The sequence below is a fragment of the Tympanuchus pallidicinctus genome, unplaced genomic scaffold (genome assembly GCF_026119805.1).
Source record: "Tympanuchus pallidicinctus isolate F22 unplaced genomic scaffold, pur_lepc_1.0 scaffold20, whole genome shotgun sequence".
Classification (NCBI taxonomy): domain Eukaryota; kingdom Metazoa; phylum Chordata; class Aves; order Galliformes; family Phasianidae; genus Tympanuchus; species Tympanuchus pallidicinctus.
In genome coordinates, this window is record NW_026294722.1 from 3,496,317 (window position 1) to 3,509,183 (window position 12,867).

Consider the following 12,867-nt stretch of genomic DNA (forward strand, 5'->3'; position numbering starts at 1 on the left):
GTTTATTAAGCTGTGGAGCTCCATTTCCCTCTCGGTGTGCTGATATTAAACGATTTGTCATGCACTGAAGAAACAGAAGCCTGGTGTCAGCAGCACTGGGGGCACGCAGCTGGAGTTGGGGGCTTCGCCACGGACAGGAGATGCGATCGCATCGAGTGAGCAGCACAGCAGCCCATAAATACAGCAGCACTTTGTCGGGGCAGAAATGTGTGCAGCTCCAGCCATGGGGCTCTGCTGGGAGCTCTGCTCCATCACGGGCAGCAGTGGCTCTGCTCATCTCTGCGTGTTGTGCTCGGCTGCTCCCCGCCAGGGAATGCATGTCGGGGTGGGAGGGGAGGATCAGCCAGCGGGTAATAAGCGTCTGCAGGAGGAGAGGGAAGAGCTGGGGCTGCGCTGAGGAGAGGAGCAGGCTGCAAATCACCTCAAACGGCGAGCAAACAAATGGCTGTTTGGCGTGGCAATTTGCAAAACCTAGAGGCAGGCCGTTAAAAATAACAGCTTTTATTGGAAGAGATTCATTTCGCTGCGTTGATGGGAAACGTTGGGAGCAGGAGATGGAGCGGGGAGAGAGGGGAGCAGCGGGGCTGGGAGCTGCACCCGCGGGCACAGCACTGCCACCTGTGTGCAGGATCGCTCTGTTCTGCATCACAGACCAGGTGAGGCGGCCGCAGCCGGTGCCTCCTGGCCTCGTGGTTCTCTATGGTGTGCTCAGCCTCCAGACGGTGGGTAGCTGAGGAGCAGCACCGTGGGCTCTGGCACAGGCGGGCCTGGTGGCTGTGCCTGGGCAACAGGTTTTGAGCAGTGCTACAGCAATCCTGCAGCAATCCCAGCAGAGCTTTGGAGACTGAAGGGAACGTTTCGCCCACCGCCTCTCCTGCCTTCCCTCATCGGGTGATCAGCTCTGAAAGGCTCCCCTGGACCAAATGCATGATGTTAAGTGCTGTGTGGACTGAGGAAGAAGCACGAAGGGTAAAAGCTGAGCTGCAGCCTTGACCTCTTGGTGAAAAGCCACTGAGCTGCGTTCCTCATGGAAAAACAACCAGGAGCAAAGCCTAAGCAAAACCAAGGTGAGGGAAACCACCTCAGCAGCCCCCGCACTGCACTCCAGATGCTCAGCCAGGATCCCTGGCAATAACACACAAAGCTGGTCCCATGTAACAACCCATTTATTTCATTGCATTTTCTATTTCTGAGCTTGCTTCTGAAATGAGAGTGGAGATCTGCCCTTCTGTGTTACCAGCATCAAACTTTCACAAGGCTCTGTCTGCGAGCAGTCGGCTGCCAGAGGCCACGTGGGACGAGGCTGATGAGTTTGGGGTGGATGGAGCAGTGCCTGCAGGGCTCGGGGCAGCCCCAGGTGAGTGCAGCAGGACCTGCAGCCTTGCACCAAATGTCATCGTCTGGCCACATGCACGCAGCCAGCAGCCTGATGCTTCTCCTTGGGGTGGGCGTTAAGGATTGGAGAGGCTTGAGAAATAGCCTGCAAGAAATGGCAGGCAATCTGGGAATAAGGGGGACTCTTAAATCACTTGCAAGTTGTAAATCAAGGCTGGCTGTTTATCTAAAGGATCTGCAGCGGCTCAACGGCAAGAATCAGGCAGCACGATTCATTTGGCCTGGCTTAAATAACTATAAGGGAAAACCTGGCTATTGCTAAGGGGAAAACAGGATGCTGCTCTCAGTGATACTGGTGAGGCATTCCCTGTAAACGGATATAACTGTTGTTCTTGATTTCAGTTAATATCAGAAGAGGATTTCTAACGTGCCGCCTCTCCAGGAGGGTGAAGCATTAGTTTTCAGATGGCAGAGATGTCCCAGGTGGGGACGGGACACAACAGCTGTAGGGGCAAGGGGTGCCGGTCTGCAGGGATGTCACCCAACCACCGAGTGCTGGGAAGTCATGTCTGGAAAACAACTCTTTGTCCTGCAGATCTGGAAAGAGCTGTGCTCTGACCCTCCGATCTCCTCCAGCACAGCGTGCAAAGTGCAAACCCGGAGGAGCTGGGACGAGGCACCCGCCTCACCTTCACACACTGCTTAAAGAAAACCTTTCACCCACGGGGAAAAGGCGCCTCAGTCGGGACCCAAACAGGGCCGTGGTTTCCCCTGCAATGACGCTGGGCATCGCTGCTGGGATTCTCCCAGGTGAGAGCTGTATGGCGGCGGTTCTCCTCTCTGCCAGCTGCTGTGAAGGTCCTCACGGAGGAGGTGCCCTCTGTGCCCCTGCGCTCTCCTGTTGCTGCAGCTCCTCCAGCAGAAGCAGGATGTTGTTGGTGAACTCATCGCGCTGCCTCCCCATCCCACGCAGCTTCACGGGCTGCAGGCTGGCGTGAGGAGCCTCGTATGGCTGTGGGCAGCACACCTCAGTCAGGAACAGCCAGGTGCTGTCAGGGTCCACACGCATTAAGTGGTGGAAAACGCTTCAGAAAGCAATGGGAAGAAAGGAGAGATGAGTAAAGTCTTTTTTTTTTTCTCATTTACATCCAGTGGGGTCATTATAAGCAGCCCAGGAACGCATTGGCTCTGTCTGCAACCTACACAGCTTTCCAGGTTGGCCTCTAAGAGCTGAATGCTGTTCTGAGGGTCTGTCTTCCAGTCTCCCCCACTCTGATTTCTTATGAACTGCCTCTACATTTTCCCCCTTCTACACGGCGTTTTCAGAAAGCTGAGTTCCTTCCCTTGCCTGGTGCTCGCTGGCTGTGCTGGTGGGAGCAAACTGTGCTGACTGCAGGGAGCAGCAGGTCCCCTCTGTCTCCCTGGCTTACGGTGGGTGGCTGCACAGAAATCATCCCCATTCCTTCAGCCTGGGATGGATCACAGCAGGCAAGGAAGATGAATCACTGGGAAGTCAATGTGGGAATGCTGTGCTCCTGCCATCCATCTCCCCAGCTTCCACTCCTATTTTCACAGCACAGAGCTCCTGGTCTCCAACCCTTCCCCAAGGGATCTGCTGCTCCCCAGACAACTCCACTGCCTCTCATGCCCACAATGGCTCACGGCCTGGGATCATCTCCTGTAACCCGGACTGCTGTGCAGCAGCTTCAAGAACAACTGGACTCTTGCAGTTCCAAACTCTTTGGGTAGTATCTAAGCAACCTGTTTCCATGGCAAACAAACCTGGGGTTAATCCAGGTTTGTTTTCTGTTGTTGGTTTTTTTTCTTTTTAAGTTCAATATCATTTCATTGAATGCTGCCACGTGCAGGTGGCTGTCTTAGTGGGTTTCAGCCCAGCTTGCAAATGACAGCTGTTAGTAAGAATCCAATAAGCTGCACAGTCAAAGCAAAGGATGTCGTTAATGCTGTGTAATCAAATATGGTATCTAAAAAGATCCCCAAATTGCTCCAATTTGTTCCAGTTGTGTGAACCAACTGGTTCTTATGGCACAGGGCAGTGAGGCTGTTCTGATAACAGGGCTTTGCCCAGGCTCAGAGCAAAGCCATGGCACAAAAATGGGCTGGCAGAAGAACCAGCCTGCCTGGCTTTCGCAGCTGTGCTGGGTAATAACTGGAGATGGGTCACTGCAGGCTTCAGCACGAGCAGGGAAATCATTTCTGTGCCTCAGAAAAAAGCATTCCTCCCCAGAATGGTGACGGAAAGGTCAAATGGGAAACTTCCCAGGCTGTAAACATTTATTAAAAAGAAGTGTAAATTTCACAACAGTCACTTCAAGCTGAGAAAAATGCCCAGCTATTTGTAAAGCGCTGACATGGGCCAGTGACAATTTCTTCATCTCTCTTTTTTTTCCCTTTTCCTTCAGGGTTTGATGTTCTGTTTTTTCCCAAGCTGAGGAACTTAGGGGTGATGCCATTTAGAAGTGGATCAGGTGCTCAAATCCACGTTTTGGTTTGCACCGTTTCCCCCCCCCCATCTCATTCCTGACCCCTCACAGTGCAGCCCCTCAGCTGCACGATGTCTGCTCACCTTCCTTGAAGGCATGCTGCCTCGTTTTCCATCAAAGCAAAGCTGTCCCTATGTTCCCTGCTTTTCCCAAACCTTGGTGTTTCGGTTTCTTAAACCAAGATTTGGGTAATGCTTATCTCCTGGAATACTACCAGCAGTCATAGGAAAGCCCTGCTTTCCCTGCCTCAAACACGCTGCAGTTCTTCTTTTCCCAGCATCTATTTTTGCCCGTTGAGTTCTGCACAAAGCTGCATTCACCAAATTCACTTACTCCCACTGCTTCATCCAATAAAACTACGGGGTCCCATAAATGGGATTAAATGGCCTCCCTGGAGCACCGTAACGTTCCTGGAAGACAAAAATCTACTTATTTTTTTTGGTGATGGCAGCACCTGGGCCCAAAATCGCTGCTCAGCGCTTCGCTACAGAACCTTCACTTTAAAATCAGGCTTAGACAATGAGGGGAGTTATTGCAGCTGGCTTTGGATGAGCTGACCTTCCTCCTGGCAGGTCACAACTCATGAGCAGCATAAGAAACCAAAAAGGTGAGCAAAAACCAGTTAGCATCAATCAGCATGGCACGGGGGCTCCAGACATCCTTTTACCCTGTATGATTTTGGTAGTGATAAAGCTGAGTTATGCTGGCACTCGGGCTGCAGCTAAGATTAGTTCTGTTCTATCTGTTTTTAGAAGCATTTAAATTGCAGAATATTTCATGTAGCAGGCTGATGATTTGCCCTTGCCTAAATGCACATCATATGGCTAATTCAGTCTTTCCCCCCTCCATCCCTAGCGTGCGTGTGAGAAATTACACAGCTTTTCAGCCTGCTTTGTTAATGATTTAAAAGCTTAAGTTTCCAAACAGATAAATCCTGGCGTTCTGCTTTCCACGCCAGCGTTGCTTACACAGATGAACATTATATTGTATCAAGGATATGCAAGCCTACAGCAAAGAGCCCCTTTGCAGAACAAATGCTGCTGAAGCCTGCTGCGATGCCATAAAAGCCACTAAGGTAAAAATAAACTGACTCTCACCAACTCCGGAATACAAACAAAGGTATGGCTGCAGTTCTGAAGCTCTGTCTGTCTCAGCTGCTGCCCAGCCACACAAAAGCTCTCGCACACCCCTGGGAGGCCTGCACTCAGGTGAAAGGGAGCTGACAGCTTTTCCCTTTTTAACAGCCTGCCCTCTGAAATCTGCTGTGCCTGCTGAACCCTGCCTGCTCGCAGCGGGCTGCCTCTCCCATTAGGGGAGGGAAGGTGGCCACACAAAGAGGGTGGCTCTTCCTCATCTTCAGCAGAAACAGAGACGTGTGGCTTTCTTATTCTTTTCCTGTGTTCTGTAACTGGACGCGTTTTGTCTGCTGAAATGTCTGCCCTTGTTTCCAGGTGACAACATATGGCAGCAGCCATTTCTTATCCTGACAGCAGGAACGTGTCGAGTAGGATTTTGAACAGCAACTGGCAAAGTGTGTCTGTCAACGTCTCATAGGGCTAATGCGTGTTCACCTGAACTGTTTGTGCTCTTTTAACCTCTCCCAGCCTTTGCAGAGCAAGACTGGTGCCAAGACCGACAGCGACCTAAGCAACACAGGTCCACCTGGCTGAGCCTGGGGGGAACAGGCCTTTTTTCCTGCCTAGCTATGGGCTGGCAGGTAGAGGTAAGCCATTTAGCTGGACACTACGGCAGAGCTGTTCTGCCAGGTCTGATCCACGTGGATAATTTATTTTGAGTAACACCTGAGAAATTCTATGAGAGACTCTTTTCTACGTCAGATGGAGACGTGCTGGGAAAAGGAATGAGAAAGGAGCAAGAGGAAAGGGGTTGCTGTGTTTCCCCCCTCTCCCCAAATTACTTGTACACCAGATAGATCTGCATCTAAGAGATGTTACCTCTGGGCAGCTTCTTGCAACTTCATGGGCTGCTTGGCACTGAGGTAAACCAGGCAAGCATCTGCCACTTTATTCAGGTCACTCTCACCTGCAGAAATGGAACAGAAAAGAAGGGTAGGAGGTAACCTACTCAGCTGCTGCCACCTAATAGAATCTGCTCTAAATTGGCAGCAATGGGCTTCTGAGCCTTTGAACTGTCTGACCCAGAGCTCTTCTGACCTCTCCTCTTGAAAATCTTGCTGTGGAGCCAGGAAAGCAATCAAGAGTATTGAGAGAGGAAAATAGCAGCCAGCCAGCAAGCATTCTCCCCCATCAAAGTCAGCTCCAGAAATTTAACCTAGAAGAATTTCAGAGAGTTTCGTTCCACAGAAGAACAATATGCTGCATGTAAAGGGTCATCCAGAGAGATACCTCAAAATGGAACCAGTCAGCTTAGCCAGAAGTTTCACCTGGGTGCTGGTGTTCAGGTGAGAACAAAGCACTGCCCAGCAGGTCTGACTGCAGCAACTCAAACATTCCACTTCACACACGTTTTAATGCACATTCTAATGCACACACAGGGCGAGTTGTCAGATTCTGTGTGGTATTGGGAAACTCTCTGTTGGGGAGTGAAGAGTAACAAGACCCTCCAGAAAGAGGACAGATTAAGGCCCAGCAGGATGGGATGAATCTGGAGATCAGTCTGTGGGGCACCAGAAGGGTGGGAATCCAGTGCAGGCCTGGTTAGTCCTGACAAGAGGAGTTACAGCACACAGGGATGTCACACAGTCCACGCTTCCCCTGCTACTCACCCATGTCCAGCTTCTCACACAGGGAACCCAGTCCCTGCAACACAGCCAGCTGTAACTTGAAGGCAAGAGTGTGGTTGTACACAGGCCCAGCTCTAGCACTCGCTGCAGCTTGGCTGAGGAGGGAACTGGTCAGCTTAGGCAGGACATCTTTGGAGAACCTCTGCCTCAGAAAGTCTCCACACTTTTGTGCCAGGGTACACAGCACCTAGTGGAGAAACTTCAGTTACTGGAGGTTAAGTGCACCCACAGGTCTGTGAGTTGGCTGCTCCAGATTACTGCACTCAGCAGCAGCTCTCTGAGCAACACGTTCTCTATTGATTATCTTTACAGGGGGAAGGAATGTGACCACAGCTGCCCCCACCTCCCAGGTAAAGCAGAAGCTAAATGTTTGACAGAGGCTGGGTGAGCTGCACCTTGCTGCTCAGTTTCACACTGCTAACTTCCTGGGTCTTCTCCTCTCTCTTAGCAAGGCAAAGGTAAGGGTGGTTTGTGAGGGCCTATTGAGAACTGCTGGAGGAGCCTCTGATGGAAGATGCTTTTCAAGAGTCAGTCCTGCACGGTGATCTTGCCCTTGTTTTAGAGCAGGCACACGTGACGTACGGCTACTCTGAAATTCCAGTGCATGGCTTCTTGAATTTGGGGAATCAAAACTCTCCTTTTATTCCCACTGAAGGATTTGAAAATGAGTCTCATTCTGCACAGCAGAGTAAGCCCAGGGCAACTCTGGAGCTGTCAACCTCAGGCACTGCGTTTTTTGTGCAACTTGTGATTTAGGAAGAGAATGCTGTCAGTTGGCATGGCCAGGAAATCCTTTAAAATGTTATTATGAGGCTAAGTCTGCACTTAACCTCTTCCCTCCCCTGCCAGTGTTTCAATTGCAAAACATTCCCCTCTCTTCAGACTAAGACTTCCAAAAGGGGTTGCTGAGATTGTGCTTCCAGCAAGGGTAAGCTGCACTGTACAGTATCAAGATCTTATCTGTGGACATGCTGTGGTTAAGAGGGCTACAAACCTACCCAGTGCAGGGAGGTGATCCTGTTTTCTGAACCACACTTAAAAAAAAAAAACATCACAAAAATGATTCCATAAAGTCAGAGTTTCTCCCACTGGCCACAATAGCTTGTGAGCTGCTTGCCTTCTAAGCACCAGCTTGAAGGCTGTTGGCAAAGATTCACTGTTGTACCTTGAAGGCTCTCAGCACTGCCAGAGGGTCATCGCTAATCAGCCGAGTGACAAGAGCTGGCCAGACACGATGAGCCATGGGAAGCAGATGGTTTCTGTGAGGATGCAGCACAGTCACACAGAGCTCCAGCACGTCCAGGACCTGTGCACAAGGGATAGGAAACGGAGCTTCAGAACGCTGCGGCGCCAGGCGTTCAGGTGGATGCCCAGCCTCACAGCAGGCAGCAAGGACAAAGAAAGATGCTAACACAGAAGGGTACGGTTTCACCTCAGCAGGAGCTGGGATAACTGAGCACTGCTCAGAGCGTTGGCCTGCTCTGAAATCAACACGCAGCACAGTGATGTAACTCACGCAGGGGTACAAGGCCAGGCAGAAATAAGGACAGGATCTCTAGCCGGATCCTGCAGGCTGAGCTGTGCTCAGAACCCCACTGTTCCTGTTGCACAGCAGCAGGAATCACCTCATAGGGCTGAGGCTGCTGTAGTAAGAATCTGGGTTATGCCTCACTGCTGCATTTTTCTGTCTTGCTTTGCAGTTTAAAAGGAGGACACCTTCAAAGGATTTCATAATTTAAAGAAAAAAAAAAAACAGGCTTCTAGCTTTGCTTATCACAACCCCAGCAACTTCTGAAATATTTGTTAGTCTGTGAAGTCTACAGCCTGAAGTAGGAGGATGGGACAAAAACGCTTCTCCTTCCTCCACCAAAGGCTGAGGCATGATGGCTTCACTGTGAGCACCAAGGAAACGTGCTCTCACAAAGCCACCCTTAAGATCACACGCAGCCTGGCTGCCATTCCTTGCACAGAATACTTTCAGAAAACTCTCTCCCTTTTCTTGCTGACGCTTGGAGGGCCTGTCCTGAATATGTCAGCACTAATCTTGAGACAGCAGGAAGCCCCACGTGCATTGTGTACTCTGAGGAGGCTACCAGCCCCTCCAGGGGCACCACCTGCCCCTACACCACCGTTCACTCACCTTCAGCCTCACACGGAGGTTCCTGTCAGACAGCAGATGGATGCACCTCTCCATCACATCTTTGGCCAGCTGAGCATGGTTTGGCAGTGCAGTTTCTCCTTCTGTGTCAGAGTTGCTTGGCTCGGGCTTAGCAAGGGGGGGAACCTCGTCTGGAGGACAAAACTGTTACTGAAACCATGAAAATGACTTGGAAATTCTGGGAGATCAGAAAACTCACCCACGGCTACTCTGCAAATTCCCAAATGAGACCTTTGGCATTTCTGAGCATGTTTAGATATAGTCAAGTATATGCTTGAGCTCTGCGACTTCAATGGCAGATTCAGACTGTGGGACTGAGGAAGTTTTGCTTTCTTCACTGGACAATGCAATTGATCTGACATTTGCAGCCTCTCTTCACCACAGACTTCTTTATTTCCCATTGATTTTTATTAAAAATGAAAAGCTTGGATATTTAAAGATGAAGTATTTAAAGGTCAGGATTGCAGCATAGCCCAGTAAAGACTACAGAGTTCCCTACATGAATGTCTGCAGGGCCTTCCAAGGCCAGGTGGGAAAGAAGAAGCAGCATTATGAGACAGGAGAAAATGGTATAGGGATTCCTGGGGGAGGGTGAGGAAGCTGAAATAGGATTCTGTCACGAGTTAGTGACAGGATTCTGAAAAGGGGTAAGTTTGGGTCCTGGACTCTGTTACAGTGGTCTTTTATGAGTGAGGAAATACAGTTTTTTTTCTCCCCAAGAACATAACAAAGCAAGAACACCAAGCAGCACCTCACAGGAGCTGCAATCAGCTCTGAGCAAACCTGGGATTGTCACGAGCACATCAACCTTTCAACCCCACCCAGAGATCTTCAACTGACAAAAGGAAGCCTCAGAAATCACCGTCTTTCTCTAAGCTGAAGATTCTCAGCTCCTGTACTGACCTGCCTCCTCGTCACCCGAGTCAGGAAGGTTGCCCTCTGCAATCTGCTTCTGCTTGATGTAGTCGAGGAAGAATCGCTCCATTTCTTGACTTGTTATCTCCTGCTGTACCTGGGACACAGTCCTGCTCTGCCTCTCCTCAGCCTGCCTCCGCTGGTGCTCCTTGCTGCAGGATGGCCCAAACCACTGGACTGCAAAAGAACTGGTGCATCACTAAGCATTCATAACTCCTTCCTGCAAGACAACAGGCTATCACAGTTTCCTTAATATGAACATGGCTTTTAAGTGTGGGATTGAAGTGCGTAATCAGGCAGAAGCTGTCGCATCACCAGGGCCTCCTGTGACTGTCAAAACCCTGCTGGACACAGCAATACACCCCATGTGCTTCTACAGAACAATTATGGGAGGAGTAAAATTACCCTTTTTGAACCACACCCCCATAACTCTGCAGGCCAGAAAGTGGTTATTATTGCCCATCAGCAAAGAAACTGGTTATTATTGCCCATAAGTAAATGTTGCAGTACCTCAGCTACTTGAAACTTCCCATGGCGAGTCCAAATGCCAAAGCCAGGGACCTTTAGTCACAGCAACACTGAATTATGCAAAGTAAACATCACTTAGATACCTAGAGCTGCCATTAAGGAGTGGAGGACACCGAGGAAGGTAGAAGCCTGGTCACTGTAAGACTGATCCAGTGCAGACAGGACATCTTGGATAACGTCTTCTACCAGTGGCAGCAAGCTGGCATCCGAGTGCCTCAGCATCGTGCTCAGGACCTGGGCAGCATGTGGCTGGTGTGCCACCTGGCGCAGGTTCAGGGAAATCCCATTCACCAGATAGTCAGAATTCTCATTAATCAGACTCTGCACACAGTCATAACCGCAGGCCTCGCATATGTCTACCAGCGTCCCCTGTGCCGTCTCACTGATGAGCAGAGTTCTGTCACCGGCCTTTTCCAACACTGGGTAGAGAGCTGACAGCAGAAGCAGGCGGAATTCTCCCCCCAGGACAGCTGCAAAGCAGCCCACCCCCTCCAGCTGGATGCAGAGCTGCCACACGTTGCTGTTCATGGTGCGCGTCGTTACGTGAGGGTCCGGGGATGGCAGAATGCTGCTGCATGCAGCTCCTGGGAGGGCAGCAAGTCCTGAGCGCGGCACAGAGAGCTGCTCGTGGCCGATTTCCTCTGTGTCAATGCTAGTGATCAAATACCAGTTTGCCTGGTCTGTGTACTCCTCAAGAATGGACGTTACGGATGCTTTGAGATCATCCATGCTCAGCGAAACTTCCCTTTCCTGAAGGACATCCACCCCCATGCCAGCAGCTCCCACAATCAGCTCATTGAGGACCATGGCAGCCTGCTTTCGGTACACGGCAGACTCGCTGTACAGCCCCATGAAATGATCCACGAGCAAATAGATGTTCCCATAGTAGCCGAGAACACGACAAACTTGCTGAAGGAGCTGGAAAATTTTTTCCTCCGTGAAGAAGCGGAAGTATTTCCTTTGACTTCTGCCCTTCTGCACGCCGTGCTGCACGGAGCCTGAGGGGTCGTACCCACCCACACAGCCCCAGTGTCTGTCTTCCACTATCTTCACATCCGTCACATCCAGCTCCAGAACCTGCATCAGTGCTTTGGACAGGCGGTGGAGGTGGGATGCAGAGTTGAGGACAATGTTAATCTTGGGGCCCAGCAGCTTCAAGTAGCCAAGTAACAAGCTCAAAGTGGAAAACTTGCCTGCGTCATCCTGAGAGTTCATCAGGCGGGGAAGGGCTGTGGCAAGGGAATGGAGGTTCTCTGAGAGAACATCAGCGAGAGCCCTGTTCTGTGTTATCACCTGCTGCTCTGCAATGCCTTGCAGCACTTCGTTACACCTGCTTTGCACTTCGCTGTTCTCATCATTAACCAGCCCCACCAAGGCCTTCAGAAGGTGGGTGAACGAGTCCACCAGCGACAGCCTGCAGTTGCTCAGCAAGTGATGGACAAGTTCCACCAGCTCCAGTCTCACTCTCCAGTGAGAGTGAACCGAAGACAGTTCCACGATTTTATGAAGGAGGAGGGAGAGTTTTTCTGACGTACTTTTGCTCCACTCAGGCCCTCTATGGACAATCAGTTCTGCTATCCTACTTTGTTCTACCGGCGGCTTTTCTTTCTGCTTCGGGACTCTGGCTAGCTGCTCATCAGCCATTACCGAGACAACGACCTGATAAAAGAGTCTGATGGCAGAAACAGTGATTCTGTGCCCTTGTTTGACATCGCCAGCAATAATCCGAGACAGCGCAAGAGAAACGCCGGGCAGAAAAGAAGCAAACAAATCCCCGCATCGCTGTGCCTGCTCCTCGCGTAGCCACCGGTGCTCCTGGCACTCGCCCTGCAGCAGCAGGACCTGCAAGCACTCCAAAGCGGACAGCTTAATTTGCTTCGCCCTCTCTCGCTCCGCCAGACCCAGGAGCAGAGATACGGCGAAGCCGAGGAGCGGGAGGCAGGAAGGCCGGTACAGAGCGGCGACGGCATCCCTCTGAGCAGAACGCATCAGGGCGAGCAGCGCCTGCAGCGCGGCCAGCTGCAGCTCCTCGGCCGGTGCCGGGGCTCCGTGCGGGGCGGGCAGGCAGGCGCAGAGCTCGGACAGCAGCTCCCGCAGCAGCCGCGGGTCGGTGACGCGGGTGCCGAGCAGCACGGCACGGAGGCACCGCAGCACGCGCTGCACCACGCGCTCCCGCTTGGGCCCGGGCACCTTGAGGGCGAAGCGCAGCGGGAACAGCACGTATTCCTGCAGCTCCTGAAGGGCCCCCGCGCCCACCGCCGCCAGCCGGGCCTCCAGCTGGGCCACGTTCTCCACCGTCTGGGCCTTGGTCAGCTGCACGCAGGCGGGGCGCAGCGCCCCGAAGGCCTCCTGCGGGGTGTCGAACACGGCCATGGCGGGGCGCCCCTCGGAACGGAGCCTCGGGCCGGGCGGCGGGCAGCGCCTACCTGCTCCCGTAGCGAGGCCCCCGCGTGCGGGAAGTGACGGGGGCGCGGCGCGGGTCGTCGGCGCGACAAACGGCCCGAGAGAGATCAGCGGGGAGAGCGCCGCTAGAAAAGTCGCGGTTGCTCGCGCTGCGCGTGCGCGTCCTCTTACTAAAAGGCGGCGCGCGTTCGCGGCGTCTTGGCGGGCTCCGTCGGCGGGCCACGCATGCGCCGCACGCCGCCCTCCCGCCCCGCTCGGCG

At 52.2% G+C, this 12,867-nt stretch overlaps 2 protein-coding genes across 3 annotated transcripts in view; both read right to left on the reverse strand.

The window, feature by feature from the left end:
• The window catches only part of TGM2 (transglutaminase 2), a 136,640-nt gene that overhangs the window by 89,310 nt on the left and 34,463 nt on the right, over positions 1–12,867 (reverse strand). The window lies entirely within an intron of this gene.
• On the reverse strand, positions 1,149–12,772 carry TTI1 (TELO2 interacting protein 1). 2 transcript variants are annotated; one of them, XM_052684241.1, is made up of 7 exons: positions 10,288–12,771; positions 9,665–9,853; positions 8,744–8,892; positions 7,769–7,909; positions 6,586–6,790; positions 5,795–5,882; positions 1,149–2,420 (listed from the first exon to the last, which is right to left on the reverse strand). In XM_052684241.1, exons 1-7 carry the CDS (start codon positions 12,575–12,577, stop codon positions 2,198–2,200), a joined length of 3,285 nt encoding a protein of 1,094 aa, XP_052540201.1. In that variant the 5' UTR covers positions 12,578–12,771; the 3' UTR covers positions 1,149–2,197. The 2 variants fall into 2 exon arrangements, with proteins under 2 accessions (XP_052540201.1, XP_052540202.1); XM_052684242.1 differs by lacking the exon at positions 1,149–2,420 and adding an exon at positions 2,427–5,688 and having other exon boundaries at positions 10,288–12,772.